The sequence below is a fragment of the Anabrus simplex genome, chromosome 9, assembly GCF_040414725.1.
Source record: "Anabrus simplex isolate iqAnaSimp1 chromosome 9, ASM4041472v1, whole genome shotgun sequence".
NCBI classification, from domain to species: Eukaryota; Metazoa; Arthropoda; class Insecta; order Orthoptera; family Tettigoniidae; genus Anabrus; species Anabrus simplex.
The window spans coordinates 17,933,129-17,957,815 of NC_090273.1; the positions used below are offsets into that span (position 1 = coordinate 17,933,129).

General features: G+C 39.9%; 1 protein-coding gene across 1 annotated transcript in view; it reads left to right on the forward strand.

Moving 5' to 3' along the window:
* The first annotated feature begins 841 nt into the window (after positions 1 to 841).
* LOC136881078 (apoptosis-resistant E3 ubiquitin protein ligase 1) overlaps positions 842 to 24,687 on the forward strand; it is a 413,531-nt gene continuing 389,685 nt past the window's right edge. The window contains exon 1 of the mRNA XM_067153696.2: positions 842 to 1,219. Coding sequence (XP_067009797.2) covers positions 1,027 to 1,219 — 193 coding nt within the window. The 5' untranslated portion in view covers positions 842 to 1,026. The remainder of the gene's footprint in view (positions 1,220 to 24,687) is intronic.

Consider the following 24,687-nt stretch of genomic DNA (forward strand, 5'->3'; position numbering starts at 1 on the left):
TAACTATCTGATTTTATTCCTCCCCCCAACAAGATAAAAGAATCTTGTTTACGGGCCTGCATTCACATCTTTATTCCCATCGCACGACTCCACGATCTGAGTTGGTTTTTATCACTTTGCCGTTGATCCCATACCGTTTAATTCTTGCAACTTTAATGTCAGTAACATCTAAATTCTGTATATCATACCGGTATCTCGAGTTAACCTTTGGTCATGCACAGTAAAATCAGTCTGAAAAGTATTCGTAATGAGTGTAATATTTATCCGACTATTCGAAGGCCATTAGCTCTTTCTCGTCGGCCCCGGGTCAAGCCCGGATGAATGCAACCTTACAACGAAATGCATGGGATGAACGAAAAAAGACGAAATGAAGAGACACAGCAGATACAAAGTAGACCTGTGTCTAAGACGGAGTAACTAACTGACTAATCAAAAACTTGGCAGTTATTCTTGGGAAACACGTACAGTTCATTACCTCACAAAATGTCGCTCCTAACCTTAAACTTGCATATTACAATGTAAAACTCTCGATTTTATAGTGTTACTTCATTCGTACTACTTCGAAAATATTATGTCAGTATTAGTGTTTTCTCCATGAGGAGTAATGCCATCTGGAATGGCAGCTCCTCATGAAATGGTAAATGACAGCAGCAATGACAATGACCAATAAATCAAAGTTCGGTGTCAGCTGGTTGCCGGGGTTGAAGGACACGTATAGGTGTGCATTCTGCTAAATGCCGGTAGGTAGCAGTATTGCTGTCATGGCGCTCATGAAGTAGTTAAAATGTCAAAGTTGTGGGAATATTTACAAATTTCCAGATTTCTGTATGAGAAATGTGCCGTGAAGTTACCTGAAGTACATATCATAGTGTTAAGTAGCTAATCGTTTTAAATTGGTATTCATCATTCATATCATAACATAAAAGGCAAATTATGGTTAAGTACTGATTAATAAGCCTAGACATTTGAAGTGTTTGATGAGGATTAAAGATAAATTGAAGATGCAGCGTGCACAGTAATGCCAGAATGGCTTTTCGGCACCGTCCAATGCTATTGGTCGGTGTACTTTTGTGTCTTGCTTGTTCTTTATCTCTAACAAAGTTGCTGCTGTGTGTTTTTGCTGAGGTTAATCCTGGCTATTCAGGGGACAGAACTGAAGTTGACATTTGGCTTGAAGAAAATCATCTAGAACAATACCAACCACTCTTCAAAGATCTAGGTATGATGTAGCATCTCTTTCTTTTTGTGGGTGTATCTTTTGTGTTGATCCTACCAACATGCCACTACACCATTACTTCATGGTGTTTGTCAGATATTTTGTGTCTTTATGTAGTCTAATGTATGGTATTCCTTGTTAGTCAAAGATTCATAAATGTTCTGTGTACCAGTAATCGAATAATCTGTTGTGGTGTCAGGGGAGGCGCATGTAAACATTATGTAGGTGACTTGTTACAAAAAAGAATGATCTGAATTTCGTGACTGATTATAAATGCAGTATATACCTATCTCGGTCATTTAGTGGTTATTTATTCAAAGGGCTCCTTCCTTTTACAGTAATTTTTAACTATCTAATTATTAAATAAGGGATTAAATACCATGTTGGGTTTTGCTATCATTTTTCAAGAACTCTAGATCATAAAGAACGATTACTTCTTCCATTCTCTCCCATTTCTAGACTCAGTTCCACTAACATGTCACATGCTGAGCTGTCTGTAAGTGTGACAGTCTGATAATTAAGCGTACATACTGAGTACTGTGTGTGATATGACAAATATAGTGGGGACAAGAGTCCACAGTTCCTCCTCAGCCAAGACTGGTAGAGCATGCTGCACTTCACTATGTTTTCTTTTTCCTACTTACTTACCTTACTACCAGGCTGAATGGCTCAGACAGTTGAGGCACTGGCCTCCTGACCCCAACTTGGCAGGTTCAATCCTGGCTCAGTCCAGTGATATTTGAAGGTGCTTAAATACTGTATGTCAGCATCATGTTGGTAGATTTACTGGCACGTAAAAGAACTCCTGTGTGACTAAATTCTGGCACTTTGGCATCTCCGAAAACTGTCAAAGTAGTTAGTGGGACGTAAAGCCAATAACATTGTTACTTACCTTACTTCCTCACATGATTACCAACTCTTTACAAAAAATTCAAAAAGTTTGCAGCCTATGTTATTAGTCTATTTGTCTGTGCACGTCCTGGTTAGTGACAAAACCCGTTGGTCTAACACGTCTGGGGTGCATAGTATAGAGCCTCTTGAAGGCCAATGTAGCAAAGATTTATTATTTTTCAGTAGTTGGTAATGAAATCTGTGAGTGATATCAAATTTAATAAATTGCAGTCTGTGGAAGTGATTTTTTACTTGTTGTGTACGGAAAATGTTGCATGATTTAAGATATAGGCCTACTCCTTTAAAAGTAAATATTTATCGGGGACAGGTTTGGTTACCTGACGTTGGCAGTGAAAACACTTCTCTCTCTCGTACATATTATAGGAGGTATGGTAAGATTTTAAAGATTCATAGTCCTGAAGTATGTACTTCATGCCGTGGGGGAATTGTGTACTTTTACCCACAGAAGTTAATATAGATAATGGAAATGAAATTCAATTGTTTAATGTGTGATGTAAATTGTTGATGTAATATTTTGATGTAGTTGTCGCAGGATAAAAATAATTAGATTCTCCGTCCAGGCTCTTAGGTCATATGCTGATGTGTGCTGCATAGTCTTGGACCGAGCACCACAGCAGCACAAGGTAGACATCATGTTTCGTAGTGATGTGATATTGTTTGGCCTTCAGAGAGGCCTGGCGCAGACCTGAACATCTGGGTGTGTGATGATAATGAGATAGGGAGAGGGTGAACACTAGTATCAGCACAAAGCCTGTTCCTGTCAAATAAAATCAAGTGGTCTGCTTAAGGCTTATCTTCACCATCCAACAGACGAATCATCAACAGCGTCGTATGTCCTCACTCCATACAAAGATTGTGGAGAGTTTTGGAATTGAACTCAGGCTTTTGGCATGCAATGAAGTGATTCAAAATTGTGTACCAGCACCTCTCCTACCCTCGTAGTCAACATTCTGATGGTGAAAGCTCTTTCCACCAGCAGGATTCGAACTGGCTGACCACAGTGTAAGGCCTAATGACTTGTCACCTTGATGATCATGTCCACGAAGTGTGTATGTTTCTTGGTTATGATAACTGTATTTTCCATGAGGAGGCTCCAGAAGTTAAAAACCTCAAATTTTTTGTGTTTTAAAGTTATTATTTTTGTTATTATTAGCGTATAATGCATGCATGACGCTAGTTACAAAAGCAAATCAGGAAGGTAATATAATACAAGTTTTGGGCATTAGAACTAGTAATCAAAATATTTTTATCTTTAGATCTGCTGTTTGATGGTCTGCATTTTTTTGCTTTATGTCGCACACAGATAGGTCTTATAACTATGATGGGATAGGAAAGGCCTCGGAATGGGAAGGAAGCGGCCTAGCCTTAATTAAGGTACAGCCCCAGCATTGGCCTGGTGTGAAAATGGGAAACCACAGAAAACCATCTTCAGGGCTGCATACAGTGAAGTTCGAACCCACTATATCCCGGATGCAAGCTCACGGCTGCGTGCCCCTAACCGCATGGCCAACTCACCCAGTAGGTCTGTATTTTAGCACTGCAGACTCAACAAGGGGAGTCTATAGAACTGAACTCCACTGATGTAAAGCTTGTAATGATGTCACACCTAATTCTGTTCAATAGGACCAGCCAGTCTGCAGCAGACTCAAGGTGCTGGTTTAACAGTAGGATCAGAGATTTGCATGAGGCCGCAGGAAAGGGATCTTGAACATTCTTCTCTCCAGGCATCCCTAAGGCTGAAATGAGAGGACGCAAAATCCAAAGCCATTCTCCTTTCTGGTTTTTGAGATTTCAGCCTAATCGTAGTTGGCTGTGTAGGACGTAAGTGTATAGGAAGAACATTGTTCTTCTTCATCCTGGACCATAAATGGGCAGAAGCTGCTGTCTCCTGATGTCAGGAGGTGTGATGTTGCTTAGTATGGGTAGCCACTGCACTGGAAAGTAGTGTACCTGAGACGATATGTGAGTTGTACATTGACCTCTTGACAATGCAAACTTTTTTTTTTTACAAGTTGCTTTAAGTTGCACCGACACAGATAGGTCTTGTGGCGATGATGGGTTAGGAAAGGGTTGGGAGTGGGAAGGAAGTCTCCATAGCCTTAATTAAGATATAGCCCCAGCATTTGCCTGGTTTGAGAATGGGAAACCACAGAAAAAACATTTTCAGGGCTGCCGATAGTGGGATTGAAATACACTATCTTCCGAATGCAAGATCACAACTGTACGCTCCTAACCCCACGGTCAACTCGCCCGTTACATTGTGAACTGTTCAACCACACACCTGCACTGTGGTTTGCTGTACATCAAGTCTGAATTTCTCGATTGGTTGGAATTGACCAAATCCTTCGGGTTAATCAAATCCTGTAAAGAAGTAGTGTCCTGACGGGAGTAAATATGTCCAATCATGTGCTTTTGCTGTGGAAGAAAGGTTCTATTTTAACATCAATATTATTCACTCGGCAGGAATATTCTACTACTCTGCTAAGTAATTTGCGGCCATCCAAGTGTCCTTTCTCCTCAGGTGATTTTTTCTAGATCTGTAAGACCATTCTGTCATCTTAACCAGCCCACTGAAGTTTTGTAAGAGTTTATAATGTTTACTATAGTTGCTTGCTGTTACTGTATATGGGTTTCTTTATTCAATATTTTTTCCAGTTGTGTGAAAAAGTGTCGTATTCCTGTAAAAATTGTTTTCATAAATCTGTAGCTGATGTTCTTTCTTGGTCATTCTTAATGTTTGTGCTTCAAAAGTCAGAATTGGCATATTGGTTGTGTTGTATGTTTTATATTTTGGTGCATAATTTAGAGCCCAGTGAGTTGTGAAGAGCCTTGCTTGCATTCTGAATTCACATGTTCACAATTCAGAAGTACCCGATAAAACTAAAATTGATGTCAGATACCTTGTAATAATAATAATAATAATAATAATAATAATAATAATAATAATAATAATAATAATAATACAGCAGACCAACAGGTGGCCCAATTCTTAGGGTCTTTAAAATACTGAGACACCCTGCCTTCAGGGGTTATAAATATGGAGGGCGCTGATCCCAACGGTAGTGAAGGTGAAGGGAATGGATCTCGATACGGCGAAACTAGTGGAAGAGACAGCTAAAAAACAAAATCCAACTTGTAACAAGCGGCTAAATGGTCAGCGTCTGTTCAACAGAGGTGCGGCTGAAAATCTTTCCTTGGAGCTAACAACCTCGAGGAGAATTTTTAAGGGACTTGTTCCCTTAACCCATCAAACAATGAAGTATGGATATGCACTTTGTAAGAGACTTTACCTCAGGGAGTAACCAATCTCCCATTTCCAAGGAATTGAAAAGTGGGCATTCGGATTCTGGGGGCCCACAACATTGTGCAAAGGGTGAGTCGGAGCATCCTGAAATCTGCCTTAAGCAACAATCATACAAAATTAGGCACATAAACATAAATTATTTGGCTACTTTTAATGTGAAATCACTTTTAAGGACAGGAAAACTTAAAACATTGACAGATTTTCTAAGAGTTAAAAACATTTTGATAATAGCACTTCTAGAAACAAGATATACTGATGAAAATCACTTTGACTCAGAGGAATTCAGGATATTTAAGGGAAAATAAGAAAAAAGAGTTATGAAGAATGTACCTCAATTTGGAACAGGTTTTATTGTAAACTAGGTTCTCCTAAATCTCCTAATGAAAAACTTTCCATGCTAACCTTTAAATCAACACTATTATAGATGTTCATGCACCTACAAATGAAAGAAATAAAACCCAGAAAGAACAAACAGAAACATTTTGGCACTAAGTTTCAAACACTTTAGAACAAATTCAATCCAAAAACACAATAATATTGCTTGGAGATTTCAATGCTCAAATCGGCAAAAAACTTTGTCATCGTTGTATAGTAGGTAAATTCCCTGCTCATCGAAGAACAAATGCTATTGGAGAAAGACTCATTAGTCTATGCAGAGAACATAATATAGTCCTAAAATCTACATTCTTTAAAAAACTTTCTAGAAAACAAGACTACATGGGTCTCCCGAAATCCAATCCGTGGTGAGAAACAACTTAACCAGTCTACACCAGAGATACTTAATGTAAAGGTTGCTGAGGGTGCCAGATTGGATTCAGACCACTTTCTGTCAATCATTAAATTCAAAAACCAATAATTAGAAAAAAGAATCAATATCAACCTAAAAAGTTTGATGACCGAGCTCGATAGCTGCAGTCGCTTAAGTGCGACCAGTATCCACTAATCGGGAGATAGTGGGTTCGAACCCCACTGTCGGCAGCCCTGAAGATGGTTTTCCGTGGTTTCCCATTTTCACTCCAGGCAAATGCTGGGGCTGTACCTTAATTGAGGCCATGGCCGCTTCTTTCCCATTCCCAGGCCTTTCCTCTCCCATCGTCGCCATAAGACATATCTGTGTTGGTGCGACATATAGCAAATAGAAGAAAAGTTTGACGTACAAAACTAGCCAAAGAAAATAGTTCAGAAATACTCTTGGAAAATAGGATGCCTAAAACATGGATACAACTTCAAAAGGACATTTTACAGACAGAAGAAGAAATTATTATTCTTAAAAAGAAAAGAAAACATGCTTGGTGGAATGATGAATGTGATCAATTAATTCTGAAATGACAGTGAGCTTGGAACATATGGAATGCAAACAAAAATGATAAAAATAGAAGCAGCTTCATAGAAGTCAGGAAGCTTGCTTCAAAAGGCCTCAAAAAGATCAAAATACAACATATCAAAGACCAACTAACTGCAATGGAATTGGACTTCAAACAGAACAACTCAAGAGACTTTTACAAAGCACTTAAAAACAACATAAGGAAATACAGAACACCGAGTTTACATTTCAGCAATCCAAGATACTTGCAGAATACTTTGAAGAACTATATAACAGCAATCCACCAGAACAGAAAGTTAATTTGATAATACAACGATACAACCAGACTCAAAACCACCAACAAAAGAGGAAATCAAAGAAACTTAAAAATAATAAAGCACCTTGGGAAGATAATATAGTTGCTGAATTGTGGAAATACTCTAGTGATAATATGATACAATGTTTAACAGAAATCATCGAATAAATCTGGACAACAGGCACTTTACCTGCAGAATGGACATCAACAATAATACATCTGCTACACACACACACACACACACACACACACACACACACACACACACACACACACACACACACACACACACACACACACACACACACACACACACACACACACACACACACACACACACACACACACACACACACACACACACACACACACACACACACACACACACACACACACACACACACACAAAGGATAAATCAGACCCTAACAATTATAAGGGAATTTTCTTTTTACTAATTACATATTAGATTTTGTCCAAGGCACTCTTAGAAAGAACTGAAGAAATACTAGATGCACAATTAGGAGAGCATCAAGCAGGATTTATAAAGGGAAGGTCATGCTCAGAACAAATTTTAAATCTAAAGAACATAATAGTTGTGAGGAAGATCAGAAACTCAAAATTTGTAACCACTTTTGTAGACTTTAAATAGGCCTATGATTCAATTGATAGAAATACTCTATTTGATATTTTAAAGGAATTTGAACTTGATAATAAAACAATTGAAATAATTAAAGCAACATTAACAAACACAACATCCAAAGTATTTTTTTTGGGGGAGAACTCTCAAAACCATTTGAAATAAGATCAGGTGTACGACAGGGAGATGGTAAAATATCTACTCTTCAATTCTGTATTAGAGAAGGTAGTTCGAGAATGGAGGAAAGCCATCAATACTAAAGGTGTTCAACTAGGAAGAAATCCAAATAAAATCATTATAGATTGTCTAGCTTTCACAGGTGACATGGCGCTAATTACAGACTCATTAGATGATGCTCAAGAATAAGTACGATAATTACAGAAACAAGCGGCCAAAGTAGGAATACAAATATCATTTGATAAAACAAAGTTCATGACAAAGATCGTTAATGCCCCTCAAAATATCACAGCATAATATCTCCGACAGATTGCTTTAAATACCTGGGAGAATGGATAACAAACAACACATAAAAAGGTAGCTATTGATATAAGAGTAAACAAAATGGAAAGGATGTTTCATATGACAAAAAATATATTGTACCCCGTAATTAAATTTTAAAACTTACGCGTTACGCTCCGGCCCAGCAGTGGAAGACTGACTGAACAGCAAGCAACAGCTGTGTGTGTGACGTAGAGTGGAGTGAGGTCACAGCCTGCCTCACCGCAACACAGAAAGCCTAGACTAGTGTGGAATGTTCCTTGAGTTTCTTCGGATAATAACTTTCCCCACAATAATAATTAGACAAAATTAACCACATCATCGTGTAGCCCAATCCTTTATCTACGTTCGTGCAAGGTTTCATATAAATCCGACATGAGACGACGAAGTTATGGAATAAGATGTGAAGGCATGGATCGGATATAAATGTAGTACTGCTTCGCTTAGCAGACCAGTGTGTATGAGCATGCATTGCAGTGGAGTTCGTGTGCAGTCAGCTCGCGAGGACCGCGATACAACGTGAAGCGACTGTCATACTTCGTCGAGCCCGTGGACTTTAACTCAATAGCGTCGAGTGTGAACTTATACTAGTTTCTTTAAATTGTGAGTGATAAACTTCTGCTCCAACGGGGAGTGATATAAATTGTGCTCCATCAAACTCTGAACATTATCAGGTGACTGTTTATTCTGCACGAGTATCTAAGACTTGCGATTATTTTTCCAAGTGCTCGTAATTTAAAGTTTAATGTTGTGGACAGGATTTGGAACAGTTTGCTCCTTACAAAGTGATTGAATATTTCGCGTTAACGAGACTGTGCTTTAACTTAGAATTTCTCAAATTACAAGCATTAACAAGCGATTGAGTACAGAGTGACTACGTCACTAATTTACAATTTCGTGTGGAGATAATTCTCTAAACTGTGTGAATATTTGTAGGTGATGAACTGTAGACTGTGTATTAGTACTGTGTATTTCAATTCGACGAACATTCGGACTAAGAGCTGTGCATTTTCAATTCTACGAACAGTCGAACTAAGGACTGTTGATAAGTGATTAATTTCGCTTTATTTTCATTTCATTTCATTAACATGCGTGAACAAGATTGACTTCACGAATGAAACATTCTTACTTCATTTCAATCCAATTGATTACATTGAACGGTGTTCAAAATAAGAAATGTGTCGTGTGGCATTACTTCACATTATGCCAAGTGTCACAAACTTTAGGTGACTATTTATTAGTTGACTTTAATGAAATTCGACGACAAGTTTCGAGTGGATTTTCATTTTATGGGTGTTAAACTTATATACTTATTCGAGTTTAGTGACATTCCTTTGCATTTCAAATGAATAATGACAACACGGGATAGATTTCAGTGACATTCTACCATGTGATAAACCTTCAATCATACAATTCTTACGTATTATGAGCCTTGTTAAAACCATTGCTCTACCTTTTTCTCATCTGTGCAGAAGCAGTTTTTGCATTAACACGCCCCAAGGCTTAACGGTGTTCGTTCACGTTCATCATTTACGTGATCTATCCCAACGCCCTCTACTTCAACACCGTATGGATCTTCTAGACATCGCATGGATCTTCTAGAACTTCCATCGAGGGAGGAATGGTGGTCCAATGGTGCGGAAAGGAGAGGAGCAGCCGGAATTCTAGGACATCGCCAACCCTAGGACGAGGAAAGAACACTTCATACTGTTTCTTCTGTACAGATGTGATATGATTTTGAACTTATTAATAAACTCAGAGAAAAAAACTTAAGATTTTTTTTTTTTAAGAAAACCCTCTCCCTCTGTATGCACTTCAACAGATTGGTACACGCCCTGCGTTTCTCGTGCTCACCAAAGTACCACATTTACTATACAATAAGAAATCTCTATCCTGGCCCGTCCAGAAATTTTATATGCAGCAGAAACTCTTAAATCTACAAGAATTTGGGATCTTGAAAAATTAGGAAAAGGTGAAAGAAGAATTTTGAGAAAAATACTGGGACCTACAAGAAACAACAATGCCGAATTTAGACTACGATGAAACAGAGAGCTATTTTTAAAAGTTGAAAAACTGACAACTGTAATGAGGAAAAAGAAGACTCCAGATATTTGGACACATTTATAGAATGAATAACAATAGACTAACTAAACAAATCTGTAACCTATTGAACACTTTCAAATCCAAGTCAACGTGGTTCATTGAAATTGAAAATAATATGAAAAAAACTGGAATTAAAATAGATACGATAAAAAAAATAGAACACGTTTCAGAGAAGTGACACGAAAGAGAGGATTTCAGAAGAGAAAGAAAGTAACAACTGGAAGAAAATGGACTCAAGAGGAAAAGGAACAACATTATCAGAAAATGAAGGAAGTTTGGAAACAAAGAAAGTTAAATGCTAAGAAAAGTAACCAAAGTTGATTTATGGTAGCCTCAAAATAATAATAATAATACAGCAGAATGGAGTAGAACAGGAAGGTTCTGGAGATAGGACCAGGCATATCAGCCGGTGAAAACCGCCTACAATAAGAAGTTCCAGAGTATAGGAGCCAGGCTTGGACACTAGAGAATAGTTGTTAAGCCAGAAGGATGGTGCCGGGCTGAGTGGCGCTGGCCTTCTAACCCCAACTTGGCAGGTTCGATCCTGGCTCAGTGCGGTGGTATTTGAAGGTGCTCAAATACGACAGCCTCGTATCGGTAGATTTACTGGCACGTAAAAAGAACTCCTGCGGGACTAAATTCCGGCACCTCGGCGTCTCCGAAGACCGTAAAAGTAGTTAGTGGGACGTAAAGCAAATATTATTATTATTATTAGAAAGATGGTATGCTTCAGAAACTTTGACTGGAAGCAGACAGAATAATCAGTCAATCATTACTGATCTGCATTTAGGGCAGTCGCCCAGGTGGCAGATTCCCTATCTGTTGTTTCCTAGCCTTGGTTTTCTTAAATGATTTCAGAGAAATTGGAAATTTATTGAACATCTCCCTTGGTAAGATATTACAACTGCCCTGCCTACAAATGGATATTTGCCCCAATCTGTCCTCTTGAATTCCAAGTTTATCTTCATATTGTGATCTTTCCTACTTTTAAAGACACCACTCAAACTTATTCGTCTACTAATGCCATTTCATACCATCTCTCCACTGACAGCTCGGAACATACCACTTCGTCGAGCAACTCATCTCCTTTCTCTCGTCTTCCCAGCCCTAACTGTGCAACATTTTTGTAACGCTACTCTTTTGTCGGAAATCACCCAGAACAAATCAAGCTGTTTTTCTTTGGATTTTTTCCAGTTCTTGAATCAGGTAATCTTGATGAGGGGTGCCCTACACTGGAACCATACTCTAGTTGAGGTCTTACCCGAGACGTGTATGCCCTCTCCTTTACATCCTTACTACAATCCCTAAATACCCTCATAACCATGTGCAGAGATCTGTGCCACCCCCCCTTTTATTTTTTACAATCCCATTTATGTGATTACCCCAGTTGGTCAGGTAGCAAAAATTAAGGGATAATGTGGACGATTTTGAGCACCAAATGTGTTGGTGGGCAGGTTCATTTGATTACATTTACTGTTATTTTAATATATTGAATAAAGTAATACAGTAGAATGCCTCCAAGGTAAAATATCAAACAGTAATATCATTAATAGTAATAATAATCATTCGACTGAGAAAGCAGGCGACTGTCAACTCTCTGTACAATTCTTTTAAACATTAACACGTAATCGCGATGAGTGTGGCAATTCTCATGTTTCGTTAACCACCGATTTCCCCGTGCTCCCAATCATTGCAGCCAGTTGTTGCAAATTGGGATGTGCCTCCAAAATGTTTAAAAGGAGCACAAAAAGAGACATCGTTGACTGCGTGAATAAACCAGATATTCAAGTTTCATAATGTCTCCATTTGAAAGCTTTCTTTCAAACAGCACTTTTGTTAGAAATCGCTAATTGTCAAATCAAATCAAAATCTCTTTATTTGCAAATGAAGTGTCTACCTCGGTGGCAAATGGTACACTAAAATACATTATTGTCAAGCACTAAATATTAAATTAACAAGAGAAGAAAATTTTCCTATAATACAATATTATACAATTTACGCTAACAATTTTTTCTATTAAACACACAGCTCATCCTTAATAAATTTATATTGTTTACAAAATTCTACGTATAATATCTCCTGTACTACTTACGAATATAGTCAACTGATATACAGTATGTGGAATTACTTCAAATGATGCTGTACAACTGGTATAAGATTAAAATTTACATTGCATTTATTTACTTTTTTTTTCTTTACCCATTCTGGAACCCAAGTAGCATAACGAGCTGCTGCGTCTTAACCAGAGCCCCTTTTGCCATCACTTTTCAGAGTTCCTGAAGGGCCTTCACAGCTACCGTAGCTGTCCCAGGGCCCTCGAAGTCCTACAGGCAGTCCCCTACTTGGGCTGTCCAACTCCTTAGACCAGGGGACGGAATTAATTTATTCACACACATTTTTTATTTATATTAACGTGCACTGGTCGAATGCCCTCTAACATTTCATTTATTTTCTCTATTGCTCTTTATTCTCTTCTTGAATATCTGTACAGATTTTGGAAAAGGATCAAACACTACCCCTGGTAAACTGTTCCATACCGGGCGAGTTGGCCGTGCGTGTAGAGGCGCGCGGCTGTGAGCTTGCATCCGGGAGATAGTAGGTTCGAATCCCACTATCGGCAGCCCTGAAGATGGTTTTCCGTGGTTTCCCATTTTCACACCAGGCAAATGCTGGGGCTGTACCTTAATTAAGGCCACGGCCGCTTCCTTCCAACTCCTAGGCCTTTCCCATCCCATCGTCGCCATAAGACCTATCTGTGTCGGTGCGACGTAAAGCCCCTAGCCAAAAAAAAAAAAAAAAACAAACAAACTGTTCCATTCCTTTACACCCTTCCCAATGAATGCGAATTTACCCCAATCTGCTAAAATTCCTTCTAATTTTATATTAGTGGTCAGTCCTGCCGATGTAATTATTTTCCAACTGAAGCCTCTCACGGATATCTCCCCATGCTGCTTCTCCTGTATAGGCTCTATATAATCCTATAAGTCTAGTTTTCTCCCTTCTCTTACTTAAAGTTTCCCACCCTAATTCCTTTAACATTTCTGATACACTACATTGTCTGTATACATCTGCATAGAATTCGCGAATTACTTTCTTCATTACTTGAGAGGAAGTTGTTTGAGTTATAGTTTGGATCCTGTAGACAAATAAGTCTAATTTTGTTGTCTAAGATACAATGCACGTTCCCTCCTCTTCTCTTCTGCAAATCTGCTCCACTTACCGTATTCATTTTCGACCATCCATGTTGTTTACGTAAAACGAAAAACACTTAATACAACTCTCAGAAACGAATGAAATGTTTTTGACTTTCGCGGACTTCTCCAAAACTCTTTGTATTATGGGAAATTAATGGTCTTCCCGATTTACTAGGTGCTTCTAGGTGGCGTTAATCCGCCGCCAGCTTGAGTAAGTTGAAACCCGATGCCATCTTGATACACGTATGCGGCATCGAGGGGGCTGTGTTTCATTATTTATAATATAATTATGGACAGTTTTCACATAAACGGAACGAAAATTTCGTTAATTTCGGGAGCTTTCGCTTTTGAATACTACTAAAGTGCGCGCTTTCTAAAAACTCGTTTTCAAACTATCAAACTATAAATTTGCCGCCCTGGTCCTGGGCCCGTGTCTAAATACGGCTCTGCTCGTAACAATTACGAATGGTCAACATACAGGGTGTGTGCCATATAAATGTTGTGCTTCCTTATTGACGTTTGCATCTACTACATCGCATTTAAAAACACACATGTGTAAAGTGCGGCAGAATACAGTGCGTCATCTAATGCAGTATCACATGATGTAAGAAAACATTACGCAGAAGTGTGTCAAAATATGTGTGCAGCAGATCTCCGCCCTTTCACGGTTGTTTCGGAAATAGGTTGCTAGATCTATGTCAAAAACGAGTTATTGTTAGCACAGACGATGGACGAATTAACGTTACTGATATAATTACTACAACAATTTATTTATTGAAAGATTACCTTTCTGATTAACGGCCCTTTCCATAGTGAAGAATTAACAGCGTAGAATATCCAAGACTTGTCGCTATAGCTCATTCCATGTAAAGAAAACAGTACTGCTCTTACATGGAGTGAACACACCCCCTCTTTGAGACTCATAATTCCTTGTGATTAAGGAATATTATAACGTACTTTATATTGTATTATGAAAGAAAGAAATTGGATGAGGCATGTTTTTGCCATGAGTTGTTAAAATAATTACCTAACGTTCTTTATTTAATAAAAACATTCGCAGGGAGGAAGCGTAATGGCGAGAACAGCCATCACTTCGTTGCCTTCCTTCCCTTTCCTTCCGAGTTGCTCTGGTACATGTAACGCGTAATCCGTTACGCTGTGAATCGCCGGCAGCTTATCACTGTTGAAGATAAGTCATCTATTTATTTATTTATGTGTGTGTTCTGATATTCTTGTACTGTACAGCAGTTGTTACTGAAAATTGTAATGCTGAGGTGTGCAGCGATGCATCACGGCTTCACTTGTACTGATACAGAAATTCGCCGTGATGTTTATCTGTGCTTGGTTTTGTTATTTAGTGTTTCTTAAACGCATTTTATTTTTGCCAGATTTTTACCAGCTTTTCACAAGCACATTTAATTGCTACTCTTCTTTTTGTAGGGCGATATCTGGCTTGAAGGTAGTAATCAAACATAGCTGCATGCAATGACATTACTAAGGATGAAAATCACATATCAGAATATTAATAATGAAAGTGTTAGTCGCATAGCAACCTGCTAAGTACAGAATGTATTGCGGGTTAGGCTAAACCTTCGCCTGCAATTACTGGAGTGATCATTAAATGATTTGATTTTAAGACTGCTCAAAGTTGGCTGAACTTAGAGACCTATCAATGCCTCATGATTCACTGGCAGGTAATTCCGGAGAGAATAACATAGAAATGAAGCAAATCGGTCCGGTACTGACGGACTTGCCAAAGCTGTTTTTATTACACTCTTTTAATATATAGATGATGATTATTTTTTTTGCTATTGGCTTTACGTCGCACTGACACAGACAGGTCTTATGACGACGATGGGACAGGAAAGGGCTAGGACTGGCAAGGAAGCGGCCGTGGCCTTAATCAAGGTACAGCCCCAGCATTTGCCTGGTGTGAAAATGGGAAACCACGGAATAGATGATGATGATGATGATGATTATTATTATTATTATTATTATTATTATTATTATTATTATTATTATTATGGAGTGAGTTGGCCGTGCGGTTAGGGGCGCGCAGCTGTCAGCTTGCATTCGGGAGATAGTGGGCTCGAGCCCCCGCTGTCGGCAGCCCTGAAGATTGTTTTCCGTGCCTTCGGATGTTCACACCAGGCAAATGCTGGGGTGTGCTTTAATTAAGGCCATGCCCGCTTCCATACCACTCCTAGCCCCATTCTATTGCATCGTCGCGTCGCCATAACACATATCTCTGTCGGTGCGATGTACAGCCAATTGTATTATTATTATTATTATTATTATTATTATTATTATTATTATTATTTGGCGCCATTGTTCCTTCACTTTCTTGCTTGCGGCTTTTCTTTCGTCTGTCCTATGCTGTTTCTTTTTGGTCGCTGTTTCTGGTTCATGGAACCCCTGAGATGTCTGTATCTTGTTTTTGAATATGATTATGTTGTGGATGTTTTTGGGGGGGGGGGGTGCTGTAGACAAAAATAGCTATAAAATGGTAAGTTTGTTAATGCTTTCTCAGCCAATTTTTTTTAGAGACGTAAAGGTTGACAGTCTACCAACTTATGTGTGGTAATAATAGTACTAATACAAGTAAAAAGTCGTTTAGTAACAAAGTAATAGACACATTGACAGAATGGCGAATGCACGCGGTAAGCGGGTGACCTTGGCAAAAGTATACCCCTGCTACCCATCGTCCGAGAACGTGTTACACATTGCTCCACTACTTGCTGTGGCGCTGTACAATTTGGTTAGTCGCGACATTTTGTATGCATTTCCGCCAAGTATTTTTCTTAATAATTAAAGAAATGAAAGCAAAGAATTAGCCGGTAAGACAACAGGGTTTGTACAATTTTTTTTATAACTCCTAGTTTCAGACGGCTAAAATGGAATAAAGGTTGTTTTGTTTTCTTCCACGAAGTGGGGAACGACTGCCCCCCCCCCCTCCCTCCCTAATCGCTGCCACTGCTTGGTGTTAGTAAACCACCTTTCATAGAGTTGCATTTTCTGTACGATTTATTCTTCTTATTACTATATTATGCTGAGCTTAGCGGCTCAGACGGTTGAGGCGCTGGCCTTCTCACTCCAGCTTGGCAGGGTAGATCCTTGCTCAGTCCGGTGTTATTTGAAGGTGCTCAAATAGCCTCCTGTCGGTAGATTTACTGGCAAGTAAAATAACTTCTGCGGGGCTAAATTCCGGCCCCTCGACGACTTCAAAAACCGTAAAACTAGTCAGTGGGACGTAAAAGCAAATAACATTATTATCATTCTCTTCTTTCTCCGGTACGGTCTTCTAGGGACCACGTGACAATTTCAGTGCTTCACCCTTTGTTGTTCCTTCTTCCTTCATCTGCTAACTATGCCTCCCTTTCCTCTCCTCGGACCATTGTGAGCCTGCTTCTTTTCCTTCTGAACTTGAAATCCTTCCATTTTTAACAGTTCCTTCTAAATATTTCTCTCTTTCCCTCTGTTACTTCTTCTTCCCTTATCTTGTTTCTTTCCAAATCTTTCTTGACTTCATGAATCCAGGTTGTTGTTGACTTCTTGTTCCAAAGATATTTGAAGATCTGTTAATTTGTCATCCATTCTGTATGATTGTCCAAAATGTTCACAAAATATCAATCGCCTCTTCCTCATTGTATCTGTTATGTTTTCTATGTTCCGGTACATTTCTTCATTACTTCTTGATTCCAGAGTTCTGTAGTTCTTAGCGGACGGAGTATTTTCCGTATATTTTTTTTCTAGTTCTAATTTATGCAGCCTATAATTCAGGACTAGACATTCACTCGCGTATAGACATTCCGGTTTGACTACTGTGTTTTAGTGTTATATTTTGAGCTTCTTAGATAAACACTTTTTGTTGTAGATATGCCTAGTTATACCGTATGCTCTCTTCATTTTCTCTACCTTTTCTTCGACAGCGGATTTTTCCAAACCATTTGCTTCAATTGTTTCTCCCGTATATTTGAATTTTTTACCTTCCTTATTCGACCAATTTCCGTTATTAGAAATTCTGGAGGATTTTTAAATATTTGTCATACATTTGTTCTTTTTTCTACAGAAATTCTCAAAACCTGTTCTGTTGGCTATTATTATTATTATTATTATTATTATTATTATTATTGGGTCAGTCTCTATTTGCCATGGTTCAAGTTCTCTGCGTCATACGATACTTGAAGTTCCACGGAATGTTGTTACCTTGTTTACGCCAAGAGAAACTCCATTATTCATCGCCTCGATTGTTGCTCTCGACGGAAGCCATTTGCTCCAGTTTCCTCCATTAACGCAAATTGCTTATCAATTTCTGTTATTGCATCGTCCCTGCTCTATGGCCTTGACCAAAAAATAAGAGTCTCGACAATTAATGCAGCGTTGTGATCGATGGAAACTGTCCACTGTTCCTCCTTACCGAGCAATATCGAGAGCGTTATTTGATTTGTGACCGCACAGCGCGCGTCCGATGTGGCAACTGGAAATTTGTTAAATTAATTAATGTTTTAAAACTGTTTTTTTTCACCACAGAATGTGACACTCTAGAGTTCTTTATTAGAATTAACTAGTAAAACATGTTTTCAGCCACCTGGGTTCGTGAAAAAAAAAGTTGTGTGAAACCAACTTACGCCAACAAACTGTAGTTATTAAAAAGCAAACCGATGTATTTAAATGGGAGCAATCATTCATCAGAAGGTTATTTTATTAGAGACGAGAGAGAAAAGTTTCCGGAAATTCAGAATTATGTACGCAAATGATCCAAACCAGTATGAAGACTGCTCCCCCGTGGGCTAAGCCGCCAGATCAACTATAAATTGTTCCCAGGAAAGACTATGGGAATTCCGAAATTCTGTAAGTAACCCAGGGTCAACCCGAGTATTGCTGTTGTACATCTGTATAAATTAAATTATAATCTTGTATCTATCCTTCAGTAGCCTCCGTGGCTCAGGCGGCACCGCGCCGGCCGCTCACCCCTGGGTTCCTTGGTTCAAATCCCGGTCACTCCATGTGCGATTTGTACTGGGCAAAGCAGAGGCGGGGCAGGTTTTTCTCCGGGTACTCCGGTTTTCGCTGTCATATTTCATTCCAGCAACACTCTCCAATATCATTTCATTTCATCTCCAGAGGAGTGCGACAGGCTTCGGCAGCCGGTACATTTCCTATCCTCGCCGCTAGATGGGGGCTTTATTCATTCCATTCATGACCCGGTCGAATGACTGGAAACAGGCTGTGGATTTTCATTTTCATCTATCCTTCACATTTTGACGTAGAATAAGTCTGTAGTTTCGTTCGAGCACTGGGTCACGTGTTAAAGCGCCCACGTGTCCCAAAAAGGTGTATACTTCCTTAAATAATTCAGAACTGCAAAAGCTAGCAAAAATATTATAACAGACTTGAACAGAGGAAGGTCCAACGAGTCTACCCAAATAGCGTTCAAGGTCGTATGGCGAAATACCGAGCGGCGGGCAAATCCGCTATTCTGTGGTGAAATCGGAGCTTGGGGTGTGGCCCGGTCCTGTGGTGTAGAGGTAGTGAGCCTGATTCTAACTTGGAGGACCTGGGCTCGATTCAAGGTCAAGGATTTTTACCTATATCTGAGTGACTGGATCGAGGTCCACCCAGTCTAGAGGAGCTATCTGACGGTAACATAGCGGGTCCGGTCTAGAAAGCCTAGAATAACGGTTGACAGGATTCCTCATGCCGACCACGCTCGTAACCTGTGTCCAACATGTCCGACAACCGTGAGACGTGACGCTGCCCAGTTTGAATACATGGTGTATCGACACAGATACGTGTTGCATGTTGTTCAGTACCGTTTGTTTTGTCTGTACATAGACTAATAAAGGTTATCACCGAGCAAGTTGGCCGCACGGTTAGGGGCGCACAGCTGTGAGCTCCCATTCCGGAGATAGTGGATTCGAACCCCACTGTTGGCAGTCCTAAACATCGTTTTCTGTGGCTTCCCATTTTCACACCAGGCAAATGCTGGGGATGTACTTTAATTAAGGCCACGGTCGCTTCCTTCCCACTCCAAGCCCTTTCCGATCCCATCGTCGCCGTAAGACCTGTGTGTCGGTGCGACGTAAAGTAAATTCTTAAAAAATATATTATCATTATAAATTCTCCTCCACCTCGAGGCTGTCTGAAGACAAAGAATATACAATACAGTGAATATTGAAAATAAATAGTTTGTCAAGAACTTGAAAAATTAAAAACACTTGTGAAGTTAGATGTACAAATTGAAACAATTATGAAAAACAGTTAGTGAAAATACAAGTTACAAAAGCCTTTAAAACATAAGAACAATTTGAGAAATAATTCCTACAAAACTTAAAATACAAGTTAGATTCGGACTTGAGGCCAGTAGATCTTATTTCGATGAGTATGGGTGATGCCACAAGATGAGAATAGATCTTCTGAAAGTTTTTTACCCCCGGTCCGCGAGTTCATCATTGTTGATCCCGAAGACTCTCCTGATCTCACCACCGTTTTCGGGACCGTCCCCCTGGCACCAATATTAAGACGCATCACCTGAATATTCGCTAGCTGTTTTTTTATGTAGTAAATAAATAAATAAATAGCCTTGTCCTAAGGCTATGGCCTCCTGCAATGCAGGGACAGTGCTCAGTGTAACTCATCAGATGAGCAGGTCCTGAGGAGCATTATTTCCTAGTTTGTTTCGTGATAATGTGACTTTCGAGACCAACAATTCGCTAACACGTATTATTACATTCTTCACAATGGTACAGGTTTTACTCAGGGAGGGTTGAGATTCCTTCTTCATGAAAGCGTACCCCTGCACATTTCGTTCTTGCATAACTTCTGAGAATGTTTGTGGAGGAAGTCTTTTAAGTTCTTGAGCTTCTCCCCACATGGAAAAATTCTCTGTTACATACTTTACATTTGCGTGTCCTCTTTTCTCTATATATTCCGTGATGACTTATTAAATCACCACTTCTTGCGGACGTCTTGACATCTATTTTGGCACCTGTCTTGCTGCTGCCCTGAGTGACAAGAAGATGGCCTTCGTGAAGGCGTACTATTGTATATTTCTCGCCTGTCATGAGGACGTACTGTAACATACTTTACACTTGCGCGGCGTCCGACTCAATGTACCGGCCTTTAGTTCAGAGGGTCCCGGGTTCGATTCCCGGCGGGGTCGGGAATTTTAACCTTCATTGGTTTATTCCAGTGGCTCGGGGGCTGGGTGTTCGTGTTGTCCCCAACATCCCTGCAACTCACACACCACACATAACACTATCCTGCACCACAATAATACGCAGTTACCTACACATGGCAGATGCCGCCCACACTCATCGGAGGGTCTGCCTTACAAGGGCTGCACTCGGCTAGAAATAGCCACACGAAATTAAATAAAATTAACTTGCGCGGCTTCTTTTTTTTTAGTGTGTGCGATGATGAGCTTTATGTTCACTACTTTATAAAAACCTCTTGGTGTATTCTTGTAGTATATCACGGTTATTTTTATTACTATCTGCTGTTATTTGTTTCATATTTCCTCCTCCTCCTCCTTCTTCTTCTACATTTTTAGTTTAGTTGTTGCTAGTAATAGTGTGTATGGGTTAAGACTGGTTAAAGTGTTAAGAAAAGGTGGGGTGACACGTCCCTAACTTGGACAGGATAAATAAATATTATCTAATGTTATTGCTGTAGCTCGTCCGCTACCATCTTAATCACTGAATATGTAGTTGTGTCGCAGTGTGATATGAAATCGGAAACATCGCTCTGCAAGGTAAAAGCATTTGCAGCGAGTGTGTTCATCTCCCGCTTACTCCCTCTTGTCATTCTGTTCTTGCACCGCGCCGTGACGTGGATGGAGTATGCAACTCATCATACAGTCAGCCTGCTATCTATACTATCCCGCCACACTATGCAGTATGAAGTGTAGCATAGTTAATCTACGTCACGGCGAACAACCCATAAGGAAACGGCGTAGCCGTAAAGTACAGTAATTTTTATCTTGTATGTTGACATATTACAGTATTCAGTCCGAAGGATGGTTGGATCTTCAGTAACTTCACAATCCCATAGCTAACCAAAGCTATGCGTTAACATTTTCATTTAAATGAGCTAAATTGGTTTGAAGTGTAGTTTACACATCTAAAACTAATGTTACTACGAGTTTTCATATTGGCCACATATGTTCCTTCAGAAATGCCGTGTAATATCGTTCTAAACAGCAAATTTCTAGTTAAAGTAAATATTCGTAGCTTTGAGAATTTCTTCGTGAGGTTTAATTTATATACTGGTGATAATGATACTGCGTGGATCATACTGTAGCCAAGGATATTAAAATAAATTACGGAACGAAGAAACTGCGTACTAGATGTTGAACACAAGAAATTTGGAGACGGAGTGATTTCGGTTGTGACTGGGCTATCTGGACGGACAGACTCCCACGAGTCCGGTATGCTGATAGACTATGCGAAAGTCGGTGTTACGTTTTTGTGAATACCGCACAAATATTAATAACTTCAAAACATAAAGACGTATCCGAATAAGCAATACACGGTTTAAATGAGCAAGCATGAAAGTGTGTTACGTGACATTGGATGGTCGCCAAATTGGAGTGCAAAATTACCGGTTCGCCGCACGGCAAAATTAGTATCGCACGGAAAGCGTACGCATGGGACGTTATGTGAGGTGTCATTTAATGGAGCTCGACAAGCACTAATGAAACAAAATACTAATATCAGCAGTTGTGGAAGAACTTTAAAAATATACTGCGACCAAATTTTCCGTAAAGTTTCTAAGTTATCCAAATATCTTCGAAATAAAGCAAATCGCGTAGCCAACTCGCACTGTACTCAAATGATTGCCCCATAGGCCTGCTTTCTTTTTTTCTTCGATTAGGCACGCATCTTGGGAAAGCGGCGTTACATAATTTCTCCAAACTCCATATTTAACTTCATGGATATCAGCGTTGTCCACTATCCAGCGCTTTAGCTGAATGGTCGGCGTACTCGCCTTGGGTTCATAGGGGCTTGGGTTCAATTCTCGACTGGGCCGAAGATTTCAATCGTATTGTTAATTCCTTTAGCTCGGGGGTTGGATGTTTGTGTTCGTCTAAATACATACAAATTATCACACATAGCTCTTACCTTGCACTTGGGAGATGGTGAGTTCGAACCCCTCTGTAGTGAGCCCTGAAGATGGTATGCTGTGCTTTCCCATTATCACAGCAGAGGAATCCTGGGCTGATAGTGCTGTTGGTGGTGATGATTACTGCTTTAAGACGAAGTACAGCAAGGCAATCATCTTCTCTTAGCACTAATTTAAGGTCCAATACTTCGAAGAAGGAAGGTATTGGCGGAATGGAAGGGCCACAAAAGATATGAATTTACTTTTTTTGAATTTTTTATTACAGTTTGCTGTATGTCCAAACGATAGATAGATTTTATGGCGACGATGGGACAGGAAATGGGTAGAAGTGAAAAACAAGCGGCCGTGGCCTTAATTAACGTACAGTCCCAGAATTTGCCTGGTATGGAAATGGGAAACAATGGAAAATCATCTTGGGGCTACCGACAGTGGGGTTCGAACCCAATATCTCCCGAATTCAAGTTCACACCTGCGCGTCCCTAACTGCACGGCCATCTCGCTCGGTTGGCCGTGAAAGTAAACGAATACCTAGGCCTCGCAAGCCTAACACGAAAGAGAAGCAGAGTTGACAGGAACATGAGGAGCCTGAAGTAAAGTCAGACTCTGCTGGAGGAACTGTGGTCGCAAGTTGAGAGCCTCTAAATAGGTTCGCCATTTATTCGCCTCTTACGGCATGCAGCGGATGCCGTGGATGTACTGTACTGCCCCTGGTTCATATATCAATCACTACTGATCTGCATTTAGGGCAGATTCCCTATCTGTTGTTTTCCTAGCCTTTTCTTAAATGATTTCAAAGAAGTTGAAAATGTATTGAACATCTCCCTTGGTAACTTATTCCAATCCCTAACTCTCCTTCCTATAAACGAATATTTGCCCCAATTTGTCCTCTTGAATTCGAGCTTTATCATCATATTGTGATCTTTCTTACTTTTAAAGGCACCACTCAAACTTATTCGTCTAATAATGTCTTTCCACGCCATCTCTCCACTTACAGCTCGGAACATACTACTTAGTCGAGCAGCTCGTCTCCTTTCTCCCAGTTCTTCCCAGCCCAAACTTTGCAACAATTTTGTAACGCTACTCTTTTGTCGGAAATCACCCAGAACAAATCGAGCTGCTTTTCTTCGGATTCTTTCCAGTTCTTGAATCAAGTAATCCTGATGAGGGTCCCATACACTGGAACCATACTCTAGTTGGCGTCTTACCAAAGACTTGTATGCCCTCTCCTTTACATCCCTACTATAACCCCTAAGTACCCTCATAACCCTGTGCAGAAATATCTACCCTTTATTTACAATCCCATTTATGTGATTATCCCATTGAAGATCTTTCCTTATATTAACACCTAGATACTTACAATGTTCCCCAAAGGGAACTTTCACCCCATTAACGCAGTAATTTGAGACGATTTCTCCTATTTGTGAAACTCACAACCTGACTTTTAACCCCGTTGCCATTGCTTTCTGTCCATTTCACATTATCGAGGTCATTTTTCAGTCACGGGAGTGTGTGTGTGTATGGGGGGTGGGGTGGATTTTTGGGTTATATCTTTAACGCCAAGTTCACTTCCTTTCCGGTCCTATTCCCGTTGTCGCCATGAGACCTGCTTGTGTCGGTGCGATGCAAAACCAAAAAGAAATGTCATGTGTGGAAAAAATAATTTTATTTTATACGTAGCCCAGACACTCGCAGGGGAGCGGGCAGGTGGCGCTGTTGTCGATGTGTGATGTGCATTTGACGGGCACCCAGTTTCGTTGCTGTCTGGCGATGAAGATAAGAGAGTCGATTTCACCGCTCTCGAGCATGTTTTCAAAAGGTGACCGGCGTTCGTGGATTAAAATAGAGGTTTCCCGTGGCAAAAATACATCCGAATGTTATCGGGAATTACTCTGAAGCCCGTGGCGAGAATGCAGTACTGTATAGGAGGACTGCACGATGGGTCAAGTCGTTTCATGCGGGTCGGAACACACTTCGTACTCACCAGACATGAGTTCTTGTGACTCAGACCTGTTTCCAAAATTGAAGCAACTCCTTCGATGCCGGCGATTTCCTGACGTGGCATCTGTACTCCGCGCAGTAT